Source organism: Pipistrellus hanaki, assembly GCF_964339955.1.
Source record: "Pipistrellus hanaki genome assembly, chromosome: 3".
Lineage (NCBI taxonomy): Eukaryota > Metazoa > Chordata > Mammalia > Chiroptera > Vespertilionidae > Pipistrellus > Pipistrellus hanaki.
This window is the reverse complement of record NC_140505.1, coordinates 109,294,090-109,318,229: the sequence shown is the minus strand read 5'-3', so window position 1 is coordinate 109,318,229 and position 24,140 is coordinate 109,294,090. Positions and strand designations below refer to the sequence as shown.

Here is a 24,140-nt window from a genome sequence, read left to right as displayed (position 1 = left end):
TAATTATCATGCATATGTCCTTTGTAATAATAAATTCTCCTGTAGCATAATTACACTGAGTATTGTTCAGATACACCCAGTCCTAATGACAGTGCTTTAGATGCCTATTGCAGACACGGCACACCGAGGAAGCTGCGGGTTCCAGGGGGCAGGTTGTAGAAGGCTTTGCTTTGACTCCTGAAGGGTGGCAAGGGCACACCCTGCAGGTGCCAGGCACACCAGGAGAGTCCCAGCTAATTTCCGGTCTGGAGCAAGTTGGTAGGCAGCTTGGCTCTGATGCCTGCTGGATTCTTAGCCCCCTGGGCCTCGGGTGGACTTCAGTCCTGGGCTCAGTGCTCTCCGTAAAGCAGAATTCCCCTCTCTGCCCGGGGTTGAGTTCTACCCTCAGAGCTCAACTGGGACTTCTCTCTCTCTCTCTCTCTCTCTCTCTCTCTCTCTCTCTCTCTCTCTCTTTTGTTTGAAGCTTTCCATTAAGGACATTTCCAAACATACACAAGAGAGAAGAGTGTATGAAACTCTCTGTACCCATCCACCAGCTTCAGAACTTACCAACATTTGCCAATCTTGTTTCATCTATCTCCTCCACATTTTTGGAGGGAAAGGAAGAATTACAGTCAGAGTTTTTCAAAGCATATCCCAGACACCATATCCTTTCACTCATAAATACTTCAGTATGTATCTCTGACAGATTAGGATAGTGCCATGGTTGCACTCAACAAAATTAACAGCAATTGCTTAATATAACGTAATACCCAGTTCATGTTCCACTTTCTATTGGCTGCTTCTTCCCTCATTTCCAAGAGAAATGCAAATAAAAAAACATAAAAATGCACAAAAGAGCCCTGACCAGTGTTGCTCAGTGATTAGTGTCAGCCTGAGCACCAAAGGGTTGCAGGTTCAATTCCTGGTCAAGGCACATACCTTAGTTGCGGGTTTGCTCTCTGCCCTCCCTTTGCCCCCACTGTCAGGGCATATGGCATATGCAGGAGGCAACCAGTCAATGTGCCTCTCTCACATTGATGTCTCTCTCTCATATATATGTGTGTGTGTGTGTTTGTGTGTGTGTATATATATATATATATATATGAAATCTCCCTCTGCCTCCCCCCCCAACACACACACACACACACACACACACACACACTTCCGTCCCTTCCACTGTCTTTGAAAAAGCAATGGAAAAAATATCCTCAGGTGAGGATTCACAAACCACATTTCACGAAAGAAAGAGGAATCCTGCCTGAGATAACACCCCAACAGGAAAGGTGCCCTGATTAATCAGCAGTTGCCTGCAGCTGTCTGCTAGTCATGAACTGTTGTTGGTAATCAGCTGGGCTATCTGTTTCATATGAGTTCTGTTTCTACCCCTTCCTAGAGTGCGGGTGAGCCACGTGCTAAATGACACCCATATGAAATTCTCTCTGCCATCAAGCCGCAAAGAAATGAAGGATGTGTGTATCCAGTTCGATGGCGGGGACTGCTCTTCTGTGGGGTCCTTGTCTTACATTGCTCTGCCACACTGTTCCCTCATCTATCCTGCTACCACCTGGATCAGGTATTTTCCAGGTTCAGATTTTTCTCTCATTGTGGTTAAAAAGGTCTGGTGCATAAAGTTCATGAATTTTATTCAATTTCATATAGGAATCATCTGGTACAGACACGTACTCCTCTTCACTCTCACTTTTACCATAACACAAAGCTTTTCCTTCTTACATCCTTTGTTTTAAAGCCTTTAGAGTAAGCTGTTTTGAATCATTGGAGGAAGTATTGGGAGCTATCTAAATCATAAGCAGTATATAATTTCAAGGATTTTCCCTACATGAGAGATGGAAATTCTGAAATAAACCTTTCCAGATGAGTCCAAAAAAAAAAAAAATTACTTCCCTAGTTGAATTTGAATTCACATTTAGATTTTTATAAATAACCCTAACACAGCTAACACAGCATGAAGCTTACTTTCAAAGTACTGTCTAGGTGAAACTACAGATGAAGCTTTTAAAAAAAAAGAAAAAGGAAAAAAAATCACTTTGAATATTCTTATTTAAGATTAAGTGAGAGGTGGACACATTAGGCTGCTAGGGCTTCCATAGCAAAGTGCCACAAACTGAGTGGCTTCAATAACAGATATTTATGTCATCAAACTTCTGGAGGCTAGTCACCCAAGATCAAGGTGCTATCGGGTTGGTTTCTTCTGAGGCCTCTCTACTTGGCTCACAGAGGGCCTTCTCCTCCCCGTGTCCTCACATGGTCTCCCCCTATGCCTGTCTGTGTCCTAACCTCCCCTTTTTATAAGAACACCAGCATACTGGACTTGGGCCTACCCCAATGGCCTCCTTTAACCTTGATGGCCTATTTAAAGACCCTGTCTCCAAAAGCAGTCACCTTCTGAGGCACTAGGGATAAGGGCTTCAATAGTTCCACCCATAACAGCGACGTGAGGAAAACTGACGTTTCCAAACCAAGGCCCAAGCATGCCAGTCCCTGCTCAGGGTCTAATTCCTTCCTATGAATAAAAGCACCCATTGGTGCGCCACTCCCCACGTGCCCACTGTGGTATAGCTATTGACACAGTTCATGCTCACAAGCAGAAAGGTTCTACTCTGAGTGGCCCCTTTTGCAGATGAGGAAGCTGAGGCATGGAGTATTCGAATGACTTGCCCGGGATTCCTGGGTGCTGTGCTGTAAGATGCCAGTGTTCAGCTTTGCCATAAAATAAGAGGCTTCTTGCTGTCCGGTCACCTGTGACATTCTGTGTCTCTCTGTGACTCCTAGGCAAGAACACGGCTCTGCAGTGCAGCCGTGGGCCAGGCTTGGCTTGGTTTCTAGTAATGGCGACAGGCTGGCATGAGGCCAGCTGGGTCCTTTGTCCTTGTGGCGGAAAAGTTCAGGGATTGATGTCTTTCTTCTGCCCTACACAATTAGCCTGCTGGTGCCCACGTCCTGGGCTTGTCGTCATGGGCCCAGCTGACATACCAGGCTCCTGTCCCCTGGAATGAGTGTCTAGTGACCTACATGAACGAGGGTGTGAGGGCATCCAGAGCTGGGAACAGCTGTTTATTTCACATCTAATGACCACTTTGCTGATATGCGATTATGTGCTAAGAATATATGAACTCATTCAGCTTGGTTTGAGGGAGATAGAATGTAGCTGTTATTTATATGGTTTGCTGTCACTTATAATTTTACCTTGTCCAAAGTGTATTCTGTCTCCCTAAATAAATATAATTGGTAGGTAGGGAGTTTGATTTTGAAAATTGTTAGATTGAAGAATCTTCATATAGATTAAGCAGCAATCAAACAACATTCTGTTCAGTGAAACCTTTGCAAGATACAGCTGATGATCTGATTATATGTGGCAACATGACACAACAAACTCAAAATTCCATGAAAGGATTTGGGAATTTCCTACAAATTATAGCAGGATCTGACGTGATTTTTTTATATGTATGTATCTTAAAAATCATGACTTTGTAGCCAGGATCTTTAAAAAGACTTCTAAAATTTGTCTTGCATTTGAAATTAAGATTTGTTCATTTGCTCTCAAATCTAACTGAGTTTCATGGTAAGTGTGAATAAATTGGTAGCTTTGTTCATAAACACAAACGCCTGTGTGTTTACTATGAAACTCTTATTGTTGTTGTGTTTTTTTTTCTTGCAGTGGTGGTCAAAATATAACCGTCATGGGCAGAAATTTTGATGTAATTGACAACTTAATCATTTCACATGAGTTTAAAGGAAACATAAATGTAAGTCTTCGGCTGCTTTGTAATAGTTATTTTCAAGGATGATTTTGCTTTTATAATACCAAAATATGTTGGGGGATATAGTTTATGTCTGTGCCTTGTGACATTATATGCTCTTACCTGTTGTATGATATATGCCATCAGTGCTGTAAAGGAAATAATAAGACCTTATACCTGTGCTGATATTTCAAGCTGAGGCACAGATGGAAGGAATGAACGTGGTATGTCAGGACCTGCCATTTCCTTCGTGTATGACTTGTGGCGAGTCACTAATGAGGCAGTGTTTATGATATGTGTGAAAACGCTGTGAGAGTGGGGAAGGCGTGATGTAAAGGAAAGGGGCATTCCTGTGGTGAGCAGGGGTGTTGATCGCACAGAGAGCTGCGGTTCAGCAGGTCAGTGACCTCTAAAGTCCCAGAGGTCGTGGCACAGGCTTCTTCTCTTGCCATTGTCTCTTTGACCCAACCTGATCCCTTCCTTCTGACCTCGCCTCCTCTTGCCTTTCATCTCTCCACACAGCGGTCTGGTGTCCACCCCTCCCTCAGTCCTCACACCACAGGAATCACACAGGGGCCTCATCACAGGAAACGATGGGTTTCTGATACAGGTTGGGGTTTCTGAGTGCAGGTCTAAGCTCCTCCCCCTCTCTTTCCTTTTTGTCCTACTTTAATGAGATGTGGCGGCTGGAGGCTCGCTGGGGCCCAGCCTGATCACTTCCCGACCACTTGAGCCTTCACAGGCCCGGCCCAGTATGGTATAATTCCTGGTTCAATTGCTCCTTCCTAAGTCATCCTCACAGCCTTGTCACACACATGACCATGACTGTCTGCTGACGTGCTTCAGAGCCAGTTCCTGAACAGAACACGTTGTATCTGATTCCAGACCATGTCCCATGATGTGATCACACCCCACTGAGTTGTTTGCATAGGTTGTCCCTCTGGCCAGAGGCCTGGCCTGAATGTGTGAGTCGACTTGCTCTCCCTCCCAGCGCTGTTCCTAGATCAAGTAGAACTTACTGTGTATCTACTGTGGGCAAAACATTTTGATGGGCGCAGGGGAAAAAGTAAACAAGATGGTCACATGGCCTTCATGAAGGGAAATAGCCAATCCTTGCTGACATTGAAGTTGAAAGCTTGGGGTGTCCTCAGATTCTAGGCCTCTGATTCCTGGCCTGCTCAGAAACCTCATAAGTCCAAGGGGACACTGTGTGTTTCCACAGGAGGGGGAGTCAGTGGGGAGGGATTATGAATGCGAGTGAAGTGGGCTGGGTAGATGGTGACAGGAAGGCCAGGTCAGGTGCAGAGGGCGAGGACAGGTCACTCCCAGGCCTGCGGTGGGAACGGGTCAGCTGGCATCCAGAGGGCGGGGCGGGAATGAGTGAGAGGGCCGGCAGGAAAGCTGCTGGCTGGCCGGAGTATCTGACAGAATTCGCCCTCAATTCTGGAGGCGGTGGGGAGAATTGGGGGTCTTTGAGCAGGGAGCAGTGTAAGTAGAGGTGCCTTTAGGATTGCTTTGGCAGCAGTGTGTGGGAGAGGCAGTGACTGATAAAGGCCAGGAGACCGATGAGAGTGTTCATGCCAAGTGCAGGTGTGTTTGAGGTGTGGGCGGGTCCGGTGACTATGCTGTCCATTGGGCTGTTCTCAAGGGGGCAGGACTGGACGGCCGGGCAGAGTGAGGAGCCAGAGATGATTGTCCTCTTCGCAGAGCAAAGCTGTCGTAAGAGGGAGAATGGGCACAGCATCGTGGGAGTGAGAACGCCGAGGAAGCAGAGAGGAGCGCCTGGGGTGGAAGCTTGCACAGTAGCTTCATTTTAAGGAGTGAAAGCAAATATAAGATGGCCAGTGAAGTTGGCCAAGCAGTTGCTTGGAAACAAAAAAAAAAAGAGAGAGAGAGAGAGAGAAAGAGAGCATTTCCAATAGTGGCTGCTGATAACTGGTATGGAAATTGAGAGAGTTGAGGATAATGAGGTTCTGGTGACCCCGTCACAGATCATCTTCCTGGAAGACACCTCTAATAGGAAGCCGCTGCTGGGGTTACGGCTTCTGCGAAGCTAGGGCAGTGGGTCCGTGATTTCCATCGCAGCCCCAGGATGTGAGTGGGGGCCGGGATGTCATTGGGAAGGAGTGATGGGAGAAGGAGGTTTTGCTTGTCCACATCTCAGCCCTTAGCATCAGATTTCCCCACCTCTGGCCTCGTCCTACCTCCTGTGTATATGCCGGTGTTAGAGAGCAGATAAAAAGAGGAAAACTCCCCACCTGGCTAATTCCTTTCCGCACATTTTGTTGCTCCTCTGTAAGACATTCGTCAGCCTCTCTTCCCTAGCAGCTTTCTCTGCCTCTCTCTCTGCGCCTGAAAATGCCAATATTTGTGTGTTAGTTTTTATAAATAAACCTGTAAAGTGGGCCACCCGTTCTGCATTGTTCCCAGCCTTCATGCTCTTCTTTCCAGGGGAATGAACTGTCCCTGGAGCTTGTGTTCCCCTGTTTTCTTGGGGCCTGCAGAGCCCCTTCCTCCCTGTGGTTAGTGGTTTCTGCTGGAGCCTGCGGGAGGTTCCCGGCATGGCTCAGCCAGCGTGGGCCTCGTGGGGTTTCCCAGGACTCCAGCAAAGGCCACTCAGGCCCACTGGTGCAAAGCCTACTAGTACTTCTCTTTGCGTACCAGTCTTCCCCCCACATTATCCCCTGGCTGCTTTCATTGTCGTCAGCACTACTAATAATAATAGCTAGGCACTATACTGAGCATTTTTGTGTAGATAATCTCATGTGATATAACCCTCATTAATTCAATGGGCCCTCATCTCATTTAATTTTATGTAGGGTTTGTTCAGCCATGCAGGGTAGGAGGTATTGCTGTCCCATTTTGCAGATGAGAAAACAAGCACCAAGAAGTTTAGTGGCCTGGCTCACGTGGTTCCTAAATCCCTGAGCTGGGATCCGTTAATGACGTTGTGAAATGTCCTTTTCCTCTCCCTCAGGTCTCCGAACAGTGCGTGGCCACGAACTGCAGTTTCTCAGCCCCTAGTTTAAAGACCTCAAAAGTGCGTACGAATGTGATGGTGAAGCTGAGAGTTCAGGAGACCTACTTGGATTGTGGAAGCTTGCAGTACCTAGAGGACCCCAGATTTACAGGGTACCGGGTGGACCCCGAGGTGGACACAGAATTGGAAGTAAAACTTCTAGTACGTTTCCCCTGTTCCATGTGGGCTGTGCCCCCCCTCGGCGGGGAAGGTGTGCTGTGTTTGTGAGTTTCCACATGCGCCCTGATTTCTTCATCTTTGCTTTGTTCTTCACAGAAAGAAAATGACAACTTCAACATTTCCAAGAAAGACATTGAAATTACTCTCTTCCACGGGGAAAAGCAGTTGAATTGCAGCTTCGAGAACATTACTAGAAATCAAGACCTCACCACCATCCTCTGCAAAGTCAAAGGCATCAGAGCTGCAAGCAGCATCGCCACCTCGTCCAAGAGAGTTCACGTAGGTCCCCTGGCCGCTCTGCATACTGCCTTATGTGGGGGAACTCCTCGGCTAAACCAGAATGGAATCCTTCTTGATTCTTCAGATCTCCGTTTTAAATTGGAGATGAACAAAGCTGATATTATTGCAATCCCCGGCATACTTCCTCTGAAATAGCTGCCAGAACCCTTCCCCGGGCCCATTTGAATGTCAGAGCGGTGAACACATCATTGTCTACAACTGCTAATGAGTCTTGATAGCTTTTGTTCTAGCCATACGTTGAGACTGTAGCATCTGCAAACAGAATCTCCACGCCCCTTGACTGATGAGCTGTCATTCTTTTCCCAGTTGCAGAGATGACAGTCTCGACGGAGGCCCCCAGAGCAGGGACCTCCTTAGCCCTCTCCAAGGAGCACTCAGGCCTCAGGGAGGCCAGGTCACCTCTGGGGGGCAGGCTGCTCCCTCCACCATGAAGTCATACTCGTGGTGATTAATCTTTTCCCAGCCTTGTTTGAGGGCCCCGTCCCTGGTATATTTATGTCCCCCAATAAAGATGTGAGGCCATGGGGAAGGGAAACATATTAGAAGTCTCCCTTTATAGTGTTTATGCCATATGAGGCTCTGCACAGGCTACAGCAGGGAAAAAATGCTTTATGACCTAGAGTCATAAATAATTGGGTAAAGGACAAGAAAAAAAGAACTTCAGACTGGAAGGCAAGACAAAAATGTGTCCATGTCCCAGCCCACCAGCTGATAGCTGTGTGGCCTTAGATGAGTCACTGAGCTTCGCCGGGCCTCTCTCTGTCATCTGTTGGATGGTAACGATGGTAATAATCATCATCAAATCAATAACAACTGCTAACCTCACTAGTGCTCCCCTATGTCCAGTTAGCTGGGAAGAGCAAATGCTAGCATTCTTCATTATTTATGAAATAGTTCCCGAGTGCCACACTGTGCTGGGGACAGCAGAGGAGACGAGACAAAAGCACTATCCTTTATGGAGATTACCTAAAGAGATACATAGCAAAGAAAATAAAATTGTGTTAGATGCCCTGGTCGGGTGGTTGAGTGTCATCCCGTACACCAAAAAGGTTAGGGCACAAATATGGGTTGCGGGTTTGATATTCTCTCTCCCTCTCTCCCCCTCTCCCTTTCTCTCTTTTCTCTTCTTCTTATTCTTCTCCTCCTCCTCCTTCTTCTTCCCTCCTTCCTCAATTAAAAAAAAATAATGTGTTAGGTGGTGGTCATCATTATGGAGAAAGATGAAGCAGGGAGGGGACTAGGAACATGAGGCAGTGCCTTCAGTTCTTGATGGTGGGAAGAAAAGGTCTCCCTGTAAAGATGCCATTTGAGTAAGGAGCTCAAAGAGGAGATAAAGGAGCTGTGGGCTACCTGCGGTAGAGTGAGCGAGGTGAAGGGAGCCAGAGGTTGCAAAAGGTCCCTGCCTGGGGCACTTGAGGAGCAGCAAGAGGGGCTAGAGTGGAGGGAGCAGGGGGATGTTCTGAGGGAGCTGGAGAGTGGGTTGTGGGAGCCAGGAGAGCTGGCACTAAAGGGCTTTAGGCAGGAGTGCCATGAGCCCACTTACTTAAATGACAGAGCTCAGGTAATCTTCATGATGATGCTACAGTTTAAAGATGAAGAACATGAGGATTGGATGATTGGTAACTATCTCACGCCCCTGCAGCTGGTAAGGAGAGCAGGGGGCAAAGCTGGGTCTTAGAACCTGGGCTCTTTTTTGGGGTCCAGAATCTGCTCTGGCTCTTTGCTCAGATGCTCCAGGGGGGCTGCCCTGGCTCCAGGGGTGGAAATGTGCCTTAATGTGTGTGTGTGTGTGTGTGTGTGTGTGGATGCACAACTAAGGCTTGATAGTGAGTTTTTCCCTCAACAAGTTGTACAAAATTTTTATAGCCAAAAACTAAAATTGGTAAAAGCCCTCAGAGATCATCTAGGAAGAATTGCCAAACTGGGTTTTGCTTCATTTAAAATAGGCCTTCCCAGAAAATGCAGGAGGTAGGAAAGATGAAAGTCTGTTGGTCAAAGGGGAAGGGCTTCTCACCTTCAAGTTTCACCTCTTTAAAACCCCCAGCTCAAAAAGGACCTGTGATCTCACCTTTCCCATCCCTTCACCTAGTTTACACTCTTTAAGGTAAAGTGGGCTTAGGTTGACACAATGCTTTTGACTTCCCTGGTATCTGCAGATTTAAAATCTCCAGGTCTAACCTAGTACACCTCAATGACATATCTAGAAACCAAGGCACAGAGAATGTTCTTCATTGGCTCAAGGTCACAGAGCTAATCTGTTCCAGAATGGGACTTGAACTCAGATATCTCACTTAGCTTCCATCTCTTTCTGTATCTTGGGGAAAACCACGTCGGGGGAGAAAATTGTATAAATAGATCCGGTGGCGAACTCCATTGGGTCTAACGATGCTCTCTGTTCCATTAGGTCAAACTGGGGAACTTGGAGCTTGATGTGGAGCGGGAATCAGTTGCTTCCCCTCTGTACTTTCTGATCGGGCTTCCCATCTTGCTCGTCGTCGTCATTTTTGGTAAGTGCCCCATTTAATTTTGTCAGAAAAATTATTCTCTGGGGCCTCTCTTCAGGCCGATTTCAGCTTCCAGAGGCTGTTGGCTTCAATTAAGTATTAATGCATGAGCCGAAACCAGTTTGTCTCAGTGGATAGAGTGTCAGCCTGCGGACTGAAAGGTCCTGGGTTTGATTCCGGTCAAGGGCATGTACCTTGGTTGCGGGCACATCCCCAGTAGTGGGTGTGCAAGAGGCAGTTGATCGATGATTCTTTCTCATCTATGTTTCTAACTCTCTGTCCCTCTTTCTTTCTCTCTGTAAGAAATCAATAAAATATATTTTTAAAAAAGTATTAATGCATGAAAACCCAAATCAAACTTTGTGGCATGAATAATAGCTGCATGTTGAGGGCTTTCTAAGCATGTTTCGGATGCTTTGCAGTTCTTGTAGAGAGAGACAGAGACAGTGTAGAGGGGGAATTTAAAAAAAGAAAACCCCCTGTGATGAGACACTCTGAAGAAGAGGATGCCAAAATGCAACAGAAAACAAAAAAATCCACTCATCTTAAAAATGAAAACTAAGTCAAATAACCTTTGCTTGTAACCAAAGATCCCAGTTGGCTGAAAGGTAATGAAACAAACTAAGTTTCTCTACAGCCACAGGCCACTTATATTGCTCCACTGTTTTTTCCTTAATGTTTCTAAATGTCCCTGGAGAAATAAAGTTGAGCCGCAAATACAGAAAGAAGCCACAATCCACAGTTAGCTACATAAGCCAAGCTTGCAGAGATCAAATGGGATGGCATGATGTGTGGTCTGCAGTGAAACACCGTATCTGGATATTGCTTCTTTCTCCACTTCATCTTGCTTTCTACCTCCGCTGCAGAGGCAGTAAACCCAACAGGTTTAGTGCTGGGTTGTTCCCTGCTCTGCCATTTACTCACTGCATGACCTTAGGTCAGTCCATTAGCATCTCTGTTTCTCGTTGCCTTACAGTCAAAGGGCCTACCTTATTGTGATATTGAGAGGATTAAAAGAAGTAACTCACAGAAAGCATTGAGACCATTTAGGGAGGAAAAAAGAATATTCAACAATTGTCAATTTAATTGTTATTATTTTATTCTGGAAAGTTTTTCTCCTTAATTTAATAGAAGTTTCATTATTAAAAAAGACCTTGCTACCAGTAGATGGGAGTGATGCTGGGGGAAGCAAAATTAAATAGTTTCTCCCTGGACCACTTTGCAAAGCCAGAAGTCTTAACCAGAGCATGCATTGTACATCTTCAAGAAAGGGTGGGGCAGGCAGCAATGCCCAGGTTGAACACGGACGCCTTCTTCCCAGGAGCAGTACTTGGGGCTTTTGTTCCCCAGGCTGCTCTCTGGGCAGCACTGCTCACTGCACGTAAAGGGAGCTAGTGGGCACAGCCACGGAGCAGTGAGCTTTTCGTGGCTGTGACCTCCAGCGGAAGCCACGGTGAGATGTTTTGTGGGCGGCAGGCGAGGCCAGGTGCGTGAGTGCTTTCACTCAGGATGTGACTGAGCACCGAAGCACAGACTCACTGCAGCTGCGATGGCGGGGCCTCCCGGAAACCCTGGGAAGAGAGACGAGGGTTTAAAGGACTTTGCAGATACCAAGGAAGCTAAAAGCATCATGTCAGCTTAAGCCCACTTTACCTTAAAGAGCAGAAACAATCTCTATAAGCAAAGTGAAGGGTGGGGGAAGGTGAGACACAGGATCCTAGTAGGCCGCAACAGGGATGTGAATTTAGAATGAAGCATATCTACGGCTGCTTCACGGCAGCGGATTCTCAGAATGGAGCCCAGCATTTAGAGTTTACATGTAATCTTACTCGTGGCCAGCCCTGGACAGGACTTTAGTAAGCCTCCACGTCCAATTCTGGATTCCAGATACGTCATGGGGTAGACAACTTGGGAAGAGCATAAAAAATACCTGAAACGATCATCGAGAGGGCAAAGAGGGTCCCCGCGAGAGGAGTTCATTTCGAGGCCAGTTAATCACACACATAAATCTTCCCTCCCTGGGCCGAGGACCACCCTCAACAAAGGACTAGCCTTTCCTCATCTTCCTTAGCCCCAGAGACGGCACAGTTATTAGCAACAGAACAGATACTCAGTAAACACAAGGGAAATGGATGCAGAGATGGATGAGTGAATGTGTGAGGGAGCGAGTATCTGGAAGGAGATGTTAGCAACTGTCAACAGAAAACCTTAGAAAGGCAATGCCTGTGCTAAATTGAAGTATGAAGTGCCACATTAGTTGTGGAGAAGAGTTCTTTTCTTCTTTTTAAAAAATTTTATTTATTGATTAAGGTATCACATATTTATCTTCATCCCCCATTCCCATCCCAAACCCCTCCCCCCTGTTGTCCATGGCCACTGGCTAGGCCCATATGCATGCACACAAGTCTTTTGGTTGATCTCTCCCCCTTCCCCCCACCCTCCCCTACTTTCACTCAGAGGTTTGAGAGTCTGGTTGCTGCTGCTTCTCTTTCTCTGGGTCTGTTTTTTTCATCAGTTTATGTTCATTATTTCCTCTAGATGTGTGAGATCATGTGATCCAAGAAATACCCTTGTAAGAACCGAAACTGAGACAAGCCATAATGGTTATGCTGAGGGGCAAATGGATCAGTCTATAGTGAGTTCCTTTCTGGGCCAACAGTTCTTTTGAGTCCCAATTTTAATGTCAAATAGTTCCTTATGTGTACATGTCAGCCATGATATTTCACATCTGGTTGGTGGACAAATGGTGGTGATGCAAGTCCGACCGTCTCTGGTTTGGTCCTAGGCATCCTTCAGCAATATGCAGCTGCTGTCTGCTGGTATGGCAAGGCATCATCAGCGTCTTCCATTTCTGAACTGTTTCTCTTCTGTCTTCATGGCTGGAGCACTTCTGTCTATTCCTCTCTGTTATATGAATCCAGATGATCTCAAAGTTGTTTTCTGAAAATATACATATTCTCAACCAAAAGTTAATAAAGGGATATTTTCTATAAATTTGACTTGGGATCCTTTGTCATTTTTTTTTCTTCCCCAAATGATTTTCCTCTGGCTTGTTTTGACACCATGTGTGTATTTTCCTGGGTATCTTGCTGTTAGCATTTCGAATGAAGGTTAATTTCCTAAAGTACAAATTTTTTAGATGTCATTTACTTGCAGGATAATTTTCCTTACATGATATTCTTCCACTGTCACCCCCTTTTTTAATTTTAATAAGAGGAGGCTTTTGGAAATTTTATAATGTAGTCTTGATAGCTTTTGCATTTTAATTATTTGAGCTAAACTATGACTGCTTTAGGTTCATTACATGTTATGCAATTTTACCATGAGACGCTCTGCCAATAAAAATTTAGTAACACTTTAGAAACAGCTTTTTGTACAGTACAATCAGCTTTTCTAGAATATTTGTTTATTTCCATTAGCCATGTATTTATTTACCATGTGTGTATTAGTGGAATTGATTATTTGCCTTCTTGAGAAGGGCCTGAGCATTCCTGCTACTAGGCTGGTCTTGGATATTAAAAACCCACTTGCCCACACCATGGGTACAAGACCTCTCAAACAAGTCTTGTTGTAGTGAGAGGGCAGCTTCTGTCAGCCAAGTCTCTGTTACCTGGGTCCCAATTTGAGCTGTGCATGGGAAGCAAAGCAGCCAAGGGGTCAGGAGACTTCCCTCAGAAGGGGAGAAGGTTCAGGCACCTGCCAAGTTGCAAGGGTGGGGGGGTGGTGGTGGTAAGAGTCTATGCCCCACCTCTGTTGACCCCCAAGTTCTCTCCTGATGGCCCCGAGAAGAGTTCTGTGTGTGTGTGTGTGTGTGTGTGTGTGTGTGTTTTCTAAGAACACAAGAGAAAACTGACTTAAAATGAAAAGCAGCTCAGAACTGGAACTCACAAACTAAGTGGCTACGGATCCGGAAGGAGATCCGTGATGGTAGGCTCCGAAATTTCATTCTAGAAAAACAAGCTTTTTAGTTTTGTTTGTTTGTTTGTTTGTTTGGGGGGTTACCCTTAAATGGAGGTGGCTACGGTAATGAGAAGTGTTTGTGTAATAGAAGACAACTGAACAGGAACCAGGAATCTAGATGAGTTAAGTGACCTGAGCAAAACAATAGAGAGTAGTGGATACTGTGGCAAAAACCCACTGAACATATGCCTCCTCTCAAGGGGTAGCTGCTATTCAGCTCCAGCAAACTGATGCTGTGGGGAAATTGGGATCCAATGATTCAGCTCCTTCAAATTTTCAAGAAATTTCTAAAAATGGGAATCATCTAATTTAAAAATATTGTGAAGTACATCAAAAATTTAAAAAATGTTGTGTGGGCCAAACAAAACCCATCAGCCAGATTCAGCCAGTAGGCAACCACCATGGGCTCTCCATGCTTGAATGAGCCTTGGAACATTTTAATAGCTGTGTAGATCTCACTTGTAAAATATAGTTGTGCTGGGGAAAGCAGGGCTGGGGTGGATGGAAGGGATGAGATGAGAAAGTCATGGGAATCCAAAATCCCAGAAGAATTCTGAGGGAATAAAGTAAATAGGACATTTGTTGTCACAATTCAAATGATAAGCAATGCGGCTTACACTGGGGTGGAAAATAATACAATAATTAATAAAAATACAAGAATAAACTGTGTTTCATGTACTCATAACTGTAAGCCTCCTGTATTTCTCAAACACTAAAATACAAGGGAAGGTGATTTGATTTAGTCTTCATTTTTAAGATGAGTGGATTTTTTTTTTGTTTTCAGTTCCATTTTGGCATCCTCTTCTTCAGAGTGCCCCATCACAGGGGGTTTTCTCTTTATAAATCCCCCCTCTTAGACGCTACACTGTCTCTGTCTCTCTCTGTGTGTAAGAACTGAGTCACCCAATAAAGGGTGACTTTCGTTTTCCTTTTTGTTTTTTTAAGTTAACTTGTCAATCTGATGCTGGGTCTCTGTGTCCGCAGTGGCCGTGGGGGTGACCAGACACAAGTCGAAGGAGCTGAGTCGCAAGCAGAGCCAACAGCTGGAGCTGCTGGAGAGCGAGCTCCGGAAGGAGATCCGTGACGGTAGGCTCCGAAATTTCATTCTAGAAAAACAAGCCTTTTAGTTTAGTTTGTTTGTTTGTTTGTTTGTTTGTTTGTTTGTTTGTTTGTTTTGGGGGGTTACCCTTAAATGGAGGTGGCTACGGTAATGAGAAGTATTTGTGTAATAGAAGACAACTGAACAGCAGAGTCTGGGCCTGACTTTGTGTCTTATTTCAGCTCCTCTCTGCAGCCAACCAAGTAATTATCTATTGTTTCTTCTCTAATGAAATCCAAGGTCAGTCTTCGCATTAGACAAAGCAGCACAAGATTTTATCCTCTGTTTGCCGAGTTACAATATTGCTCTTGGGATTCTGTTTTGCAGGCTTTGCTGAGCTGCAGATGGATAAATTGGATGTGGTTGATAGTTTTGGAACTGTTCCCTTCCTTGACTACAAACATTTTGCTCTGAGAACTTTCTTCCCTGAGGTAAGAGCATTGATCATGTTCCTAGGGTTGAATCTTGAATAATAATGAAGGTGCTTGTTGCTATTGTCAAAGCGGGTGTTTGCTTCCCAGGCAGCTGCAGATGATGCGCTCGGTTCAGTACAGTGGCTTAGGTTGGAGCAGATCAGAGAGGCGGAGAGTTATTAATTGGATTGATTAGGGTACAGAGCAGTGATGGGTCGCTGGCAATTATTCTTTGTCCGGTAACAAAAACCTCGGAGGGACAGAAGAGTGATGATTTTTGCTTTATTTTACTACCAGTGTAGAACTGAATTTGTAGCAGGGAAGCGAGCTAGTTTATTTAAAAATCAATAAATTGTGGGCTGGCCAATTTGTTGTGTTTATCTGCATGACTTCCATTGCAGCCACTAAATTATTCACTATTACTTCTCAATTGGAAATGAAAAGTACTACCAGCCGAGAGGCAGGAAAGTAGACATGTCTAGGAGGACTTGAGTTAATAACAACCATTTTTAACAATGTAGAGTTTTTATGGTTCCCTTCAGTAGTTATTATTTAGCTAATCAGTAAGTATCATGCTCATTTAGTAGAAACAGCTGCACGCAATGATGGATTTGCTGTAGGACTCCAAGGGGCAATCTACTCAACCCTTTGGGTTTCGATGTCACTTATTGTTCTCACACCTCCATTCTCTCACCCACTCATGTGGCCTCCTTCATTTACCCTCCCAAGTCTGGCAAGGTACACTCATCCTCCTGTCATCACCCCCATCACAATACCCCAGCTCCACCAAACTGCTTTTTGTCCCGAACTGGTGACCACCAAGAGGCCCAACCTCTGGAACACATCAACACCGATTAGCATGATTAAACCAAGACTCTGAGCCAGAAATCTCTCCAAGCCAAAAGCAAACTTGTGTCCCTTCTCGGAAGCTTCTCTGCTGCATTTGGCCAGAGCCTAGAGTCCAGAAATCCAGACCCATGCCATAAGCAATTTCTAGTTTCTCTATCATTCTAGAAGTGGGCACCGTGACATGTGATGTTGTGTCTGGAGATTGGGATGCTGCCATGAAACACCCACCATATTTTTTGTGTAATTCTTACTGTCGTAAATCAAGGAGGCTATAAATAAGACTTCAGCTTTTTGCATTATAAAGTATTTTTTAAACTTATCTTCCAAAAGTACCAGCCGCCAAGACTTGCCATTTTGCCACCTCACCCATTTCTATAGAAGAGGGCCGTGGCGGGAGGGACCTCAATGCCCTGAATCAGGATGACGGTACAAAGTCTTAGCCAAGCTTGCATCAGGAGTCCCATCTCCCAGCTCTCGGACATCCCCATTAAGAATTTAATGCCAAGAAAATGACAGAGATTTCTACCATCAACATGAGTACTGTGTGGGCTTTTACAGTTAATGATTGCTCTTGAGTGCTGAAGAGATTAATCTGTGGCCTGAGAAAGAAATTTTTCTATCTTCTAAATTCAGTAATCAAGAGCAAGAGAGAGTGATGAATACAAAGAAGCACTGTTGTAACTGTTTAAAAAAATCCCAAGAACAATTCTGTATTATCTTAGGACAGTGATTCTCAACTGGTGTGCCGCAAGAATGTTTAAAACAGGCAATACCAGTCAGGGGCACTGACCTCTTTTTCCCTTAGTCTGTCAAATAAAAAAAAAAATGACAACAGCCAACTCAACAATAGCCAAGGTGGCATTTCCTATTTAAGTTCAAGAATCAATCTGTTTAAATTGCCCATCTCTTAAAGATGATTCAGCAGAAGAATAGTAGGAAGTAGGAGATGCAAATCCACAGTTTGATTTTTCTGCCTACTACTAAGGGAAAGTATGGTGTGAATGAAGCAAAATTATACCATTGGGTGAAGGGGTCAGATTGGCAAAATATATATATGTTTTTTGGTGTGCCACAGAATTTTACCAATTAATTTATGTGTGCCATGAGTGAAAAAGGTTGAAAAGCACTGATTTAGGAGAAGAAAATGAGTTTCAAAAGCCAAACTGATTAGACTCTCAATTATGTATAATCTTGAAAGGCAACTGGAAAAGCCATAAAAACTGAAGACAGAAGGAGTCATTAAAGGAGAAGACCCGGGGGAAAATGAGCATAAGTTTATCAGAACTCTATTGAGAAGACCTAAATTCAAGCTGAATTAACAATAAGTAACAAAGGATGCAGGAACACACTCTGTTGGGACAATGCCCATTGAAATGCACACCAGGCTGCCAAACTTTCCTCCTGTTCCTCAGGCCCTCTGCTGAGAGAGCGGAGCTCTACCTCTGGCCCGGAGGTTGGGTGGTAGAGGGAGAGTTTGGGTGGTCAATACCTACCAGAGAACAGTAGGCAAAACCCAAAGGAAACTGGAGGTTCACAGAGGACCAGGCATTACCAGTTTCTGGTTCTTCACCTGCCCAGTTGTGTTTGACTTTTACAGCCTTGCTTTTTATTATGTTGACTAGTTTGTTTTGCTGAAAATAAGACAGGAAATAAGGGTAAGCAGAGCATCTAACTTCCTAGCAGAGGGAAATTTGAACGGAAGGAAGGAGGAGCCTCAGGGAAGCCAAGGTGGCATTTCCCTATTTAAGGTCAAGAATCAACCTGTTTAAATTGCCCATCTACTTATAGTTGATTCAGCAGAAGAATAGTAGGAAGTGGGAGATGCAAATCCAAAGTTTGATTTTTTTTGCCTACTACTAAGAAAGAGTATGGCCAAAATGGTTAAGGTTTTCTTGCTTGGGCTAAAAAAAATAAAGCAAAAATTCTCTGCAGAAGAAGTTTAATAAGATAAATAGCCTAAAGTTCCAATTATTACCCCCCAAAGAAGAAAGAACACTGAATGTTCTCCAGTTTATTTTTCATTCTGTTGACTCACTTAAAGTGTTATTTGACATGCTTTTAAAATTTAATCATTTAATTTTAATAAGATTTATGATACATTAAAAAAAAAAATTCACATTTAACAATGTATATCCAAGAGCTACATAGCATTGCACATAAAAATATTTTTAGAACAGCAGGACAACAGCACCGTGGTCTAGTTGGCTGTGAGTTGGTGATAAAAACAACAATAGCTGACATTGAGCACTTACTCTGCAGTTCTAATTTTATTTTCACACCAAGCCCACAAGTGGAATCACTGTTGTCCCCATTTTACAGATGAGGAAAGTCTGGTACAGAGAGGTTCCATAACCTGTCAACAGTGATGTGACCGGTATGTGATGAACCAGGACAGGAAGCTGATTAGTTTGGCTTCAGATTCTACTTTTAACCACTCTCTCAAATAACATTGTGCATCGAGACAAGAGTTTACTACTAAGCTAAGACTTGTAAAAACTTGCTGACACAATTCTCTATTTATGCTCAGAAGTTAAAGGGCTTGAGGATTGGTCTGCATATTTCACTACTACTTCTTTAACTGTGAGTCAGTTCTTTTAAAGTGTGAGAGGCCTTCATCTACCAAAACAGGACTGAGGCCATGATAATTATTCTTCTTAGGGGTTTTCAGAATTCATTCATGTCTCTTGAGAGCTGAGTAACTATTTATTATGTATTAGAGACTATTCAGTGAGCATAAACCCAGGAGCTCTTCAGATTAGCAAATAGTGTCTCTGCTTTATTAAAATGAACTTGGGTATTATAACAAAAAGCACCATTAATTTCCTTTGGATGTTATGAATAATAAAAGTGTCTCCTTCCTCTCAGTCAGGTGGCTTCACACACATCTTCACTGAAGATATGCATGTAAGTCTATAAGTTTTCATTTCTAGCCCATGACTGCCTGACTTGCATAGTGTTATCATCATCATCGTCATCTCCATTATTACTTTGAATTTTTATTGTGGGTTTTTTGGGATCATGAATTGAATATTAAGTAATTCATTGTCTTGGAAAACCCATTGTGGACCTACTTTCTAACTTTAAGTTATTATATTCTATTATACTATAGTATACACTTTTTTTTTCTTTCCAGAACAGAGATGCCAATGCCAAGAATGAGAGTCTCACAGCTTTGGATGCCCTAATTTGTAATAAAAGTTTCCTTGTTACTGTCATCCACACCCTTGAAAAACAGAAGAATTTTTCAGTGAAGGACAGGTACTAGTCAATTTATTTATATTTTGAAAGTCATTAAGTAGAGAAAGTAAAACCTGAGCTCCTTGTTTTATTTCCACACGCCACCTGGACTCAGCTCTTGACAGCAGGCTGCTTGGCTGGGCGGTCACGCCACTGGGGAATCTCCGTTTCAGATCACACCCCCAACACAAATTCTATTCTAAAGACACACGCATGCAACTCCCTTCCCCCCCAAAAAAACCCTGCGAAACCCCCAAACCGAGAAAAAATCATGAGTCCTGAATCAAAAAAGCAGAAATGCTATTTTCTGTTTTTAAAAACACCCTGAAATTTTGGGAAAGACATTCACTTCTTGTTACCACTCTGGTTTAAAGTTCAAGTGCTGAAAACACATAAAATGTGCTGAAGTTAACACTGGCGTGTGGTTTTCATGGATGGAGGAAGAAGGTGGTTGAAACCCAGACACTGAAAAGAAGCACCCATGGACAGCACCCCAAGGCCCCTCGGGCTTCCGTGGGAACTGCCATCTGTGTCGAGCCCAGCACAGCTGATGGCTGAGCCCAGCAAGCTGATGGCTAAGCACATTACCCAAGCTCCCTTTTTTCGTGAGAGTGTGTGTGTGTGTGTGTGTGTGTGTGTGTGTGTATGTGTGTGCGCGCGCGTGCGCTTTTTGTAGTCTGTATATCTTTTTCTTTTATGCTTATATTGAAATGTAATTGCCATACAGCACTGTATAAGTTTAAGGTGTACAGCATGATGATTTGACTTAAATATATGGCAAAATTGTTACCACGGTAAGTGTAGTTACTCTCGGACAGCTACAAAAAATGGCTTTTCCCCTTGTGATGAGACCTCTTAGGATCTTCTCTCTTAAAAGTTTTCAAATACACCACACAGCGGTGTTACCTATAGTCACCATGCCGTACATGACATCCCCAGGACTGACTTATTACTGGAAAATTGTACCTTTTCATCCCCTTCAGCCCATCCCCCCTCTCATCCCTTAACCTGCCTCTGGTAACCACAAATAATCTGATCTCTTTTGCTATAAATGAGATCCCGCGTATTTATCTTTCTCTGTCTGCCTTGTTTCACTTCGTATGATGCCCTCAAGGTCCATTCATGTGGTTGCAGATGGCCAGATTTCACCCTTATTTATGGCGGAATGGTATTCCAGTTTACATGCATACAGCATACGTGTCACATCTTCTCAACCCATGCACCTGCTGAAGGATACTTAGGTTGTTTCCAGGTCTTGGCTATTGTGACCAAGGCTCTATTTTTAAACAGGTGTCTGTTTGCCTCCTTCTTAACCATCGCACTGCAAACCAAGCTGGTCTATCTGACCAGCATCCTGGAGGTGCTGACCAGGGACTTGATGGAGCAGTCCAGTAACATGCAGCCTAAACTCATGCTGAGACGCACTGAGTCTGTGGTTGAAAAACTCCTCACAAACTGGATGTCCGTCTGCCTTTCTGGCTTTCTGCGGGTAAGTGTCACACCCCCCTCCCCCCCTCGGCAGTGTCAGAGGTAAGACAATAGGCAGTTATTTTTAGCAGATGCTAATGTCTTTGTCAGGATAACTCCATGGTATGAGCATTCCCTCGCTTTTCGTCCTGATGATCTGAGAAGACAGCGGTTCTGTACACTAAAAGACTGTCTTACATCACATCTTGAGCCTACCTTTTTACAAGGAGAAGGAAAGTATAGGTAAAGGATTTAGAATTCAGGGAAAGGTTAACCAGATAAAAGCTGCAGTTTGATGATTTTCTGAGCATCCCTTCATCTGACACTGGTGACTCTTTTTTTTTTCTTTAACTTTTTAAAAAATATTTTTTTTATTGATTTCAGAGAGGAAGAGAGAGGGAGAGAGGGATAGAAACATCAATGATGAGAGAATGATTGATCAGCTGCCTCCTGCACATCCTCAGCTGGGGATGGAGCCCACAGCCCAGACATATGCCCTGACTGGGAATTTCACCGTGACCTCCTGGTTCATAGGTCAACGCTCAGCCACTGAACCACACCAGGCGGGCTGACAGGTGATTCTTGTTCTGCATCCTGGGTGGTGAACTTTCTCTCCTTGGACCACAATGACTCAGGTACTATCTCGGTCACTTGAGTACTTCTGGGGCACAAGGTCAAATTGTTTGGGGGTCTCTTGAAGTCAGGGTAGGTCCAGTCATGCATTCCAGTCCCTGGAACAATAGCTTTCTACTTGCATCCATTACTCAGCCTATTAACTATATATTTAAAGCTAAAAACTTTCAACTTCTTCAGTTCCCCATCACTGGTCCTCACCAGTAGCACACAGGGGGAAAAACAAAAATGGTTTTTGCTGTAGCTGGTCTATGCAAATGTACATTCATTTAGAGTTTCCTCAGGTAGGACTCTTCTCTTTTTAAAAATGATATTGTGGTAAGAACATGAGACCTACTCTCTTAACAGATTTTTAAGTGTATTTATTTAAAGGCATGATGTTGGACAAGAGATGTCTAGGGCGTATCTTGCATAACTGAAATGTTATACCCATTGACTTTGTTTTAAAATAAACTTTTTATTGTTGATTGCATTGTAGGTATCTCCCCTCTTACCCCCATCCCATTGACTTTTGAGCCCACCTCAGTTCATTCATTAACAACCAGAGCCCAGTCAGCCCATTTAAGAAAATGCACTGAGTGGAGGGAATATTTCAGATACTGGAAAGAACACGCTATTCTCGGGGCCTCTGAAGCACCTGGGAAGCACCCATTTACCTACCCACGTGCTGAAGCTAATTACCCTCAGTTCTTACGGGTCATCCCACATTAAAGCAAGACCCCAAGGAGCCATTTGCCCTTTGAGTTTTTGTTGGAGTGACTGTAAGATCCTGGCTGAAAACTAATTGAATCTTTAAGTTTTTTCAAATACAAACATTGTGCAGATTCCAGTGGTTTAGACGCAGGGGTCCTCAAACTTTTTAAAGTGGGGGCCAGATCACGGTCCCTCAGAGAGCTGGAGGGCCGGACTATATGAACTATTAATTCCTACTGTAACACCTCGGCTGCGCTCACTGCCCAAAAAACCTGGCGGGCCGGATCAGACTCCTCTGCGGGCCGCATGTGGCCCGCGGGCCGTAGTTTGAAGACCCCTGGTTTAGAGAGTGGGCCTTGGAGTCCACTGCTTGGTCTGAAATTAAGACCTCCACCACTTACCAGAGGCCGCGGGCTGTCTGAGCTGAGGTTTTATAACCTGTGGCCCTGGAGGAGGAAGATCTTGGGCCTGCTCTGAGGTGCCTATGAGAAAATGTGTGCAGTTGCTTAGCACTGAGTAAGCACTCCATCAGTGTTGGCCATTATTATATTAAATATAAACTATTAACAGGAGAAGAGTGAGAGTGTTCTGTTGAGCCCAACCTCCCTCCATCCTCAGAGGTCGCTGGTGCAGAGGGTTCTTATCCTTCTTTAATTTCAAACCGCCCAGATTCCAGCAAAACTGCATAATTGTGTATTTGTAGCTAGTTTCAAAATCTAATTAAACTTTGAATAAGATATACTGCTATGCCACAGGTTTTAACAGTGCTACTTAAGTTTAGATCCAAAAGCAGCGCTTTAAATAGACTGTGCTTAGTTGAATGTTTAATGTAATCTTACAAATAGATGCACAACAATTTTTTTAACCATCCCCTTCCTCTCCCGAGGCAATGCCCATTTATTAAGATTAATGAAATCTGCCTTCTTTTCTGTTTACTTAGAATAAATCATCACACGCTTTGGGGAGGTGTTGAGTGGTTATTTCTGGGGTGAATTTTTTTTTTTTTTTTTTTTTTTTTGCTTTCCACCAATCTGGTTTCTCCACAACTTCCTCTAAGCAGGACCTTTCTGAGCAGGATCTTTTCTGAATTCTGGGACTTAATCTTAAAAGGCAGATGACTGCCTTACCACAAAGCCCCTGAACCAGAACTCTGAGCAAGGGGGCAGGGGGCGAGGGGGGAGATATCCATGTTTTCTAAGCTCCTCCAGGTAATTCCACATTCTAGAACCCTGGAGTAGTGGATTGAGCACTGGACTAGGAGTCTTGGTTAGACTCTGCGGGTTCGAGCTCTAAATGCATCTCAGCCCCAGCTAGCTGTGTGTCTTTGGGTATCGCATCTACCCACCATGTAGGGGGCGTGGTCATTGGTTTTAAACTCCTTTCCAGCTCTTTATTCTAGGATCTTCCAATTCTAATTCCGGGCCCTCAAGGGTTGACTGGTGCCTTGCTCTTGCTACTTGGGCATTAAACGGATGAGGCATTTGGAAAATCTGGGCTCCAATTTAGAATTGGATTTATCTTATAACTGGTAAACATAGTTATAAGATAGTTACGTTTTCCCCAGTGGCACCCTTGAGCAGAGGATTCTGGGTCAAGATTCCACAGTGCTGCCTGAAGGGTATCTTGAGCACTTCGGGGTGCTCACTGGGAGGAAGTGGCATTGAGCCAGTGGGCGATACTTTTGTTTTCAGTGGAATAATTCCCTCTGCAAGGGAAGTGCCCCCCTCTCCCCTCCCTTCTCCCACCAGGTGCCCGAGGTGGTTTGGGACTCTGACTGCCTAGTCCTCCTGCCTCACCCCACAAACATTTGGTGGCACCCCTGGCTCTGTAACCTCAGGTAACTACTCCTACAAACTTCCCAGGCTCTGGCAGTAAAGTAACAATAATATTAATTACTGCCATTTATTGAATGTGCCAGACATCATGCTGGGAGCTTTGCTCACCTTTTCTCATTTAAATCCCATGAGGTAAGTGCCCTTATGACCATTTTGCACATAGGGACTTGGGGACCACAGAATCCATGTGTTTCCCCAGGCCCCACAGCCG

General features: G+C 44.3%; 1 protein-coding gene across 6 annotated transcripts in view; it reads left to right on the top strand.

The window, feature by feature from the left end:
- The window catches only part of PLXNC1 (plexin C1), a 160,296-nt gene that overhangs the window by 94,100 nt on the left and 42,056 nt on the right, over positions 1-24,140 (top strand). For 5 of the 6 annotated variants that reach the window (XR_014794738.1, XM_084880320.1, XM_084880317.1 and 2 more), the window contains exons 11-20: positions 1,376-1,555; positions 3,659-3,746; positions 6,718-6,921; positions 7,036-7,218; positions 9,644-9,746; positions 14,688-14,789; positions 15,130-15,233; positions 18,930-18,968; positions 19,198-19,322; positions 20,592-20,790. Coding sequence is in view for 5 of the 6 variants with exons in the window: in XM_084880320.1 (XP_084736446.1) it covers positions 1,376-1,555; positions 3,659-3,746; positions 6,718-6,921; positions 7,036-7,218; positions 9,644-9,746; positions 14,688-14,789; positions 15,130-15,233; positions 18,930-18,968; positions 19,198-19,322; positions 20,592-20,790 (1,327 nt within the window). In the remaining variant the exon portion in view is untranslated. The remainder of the gene's footprint in view (positions 1-1,375; positions 1,556-3,658; positions 3,747-6,717; positions 6,922-7,035; positions 7,219-9,643; positions 9,747-14,687; positions 14,790-15,129; positions 15,234-18,929; positions 18,969-19,197; positions 19,323-20,591; positions 20,791-24,140) is intronic. The other variant, XM_084880319.1, reaches the window with a different exon arrangement.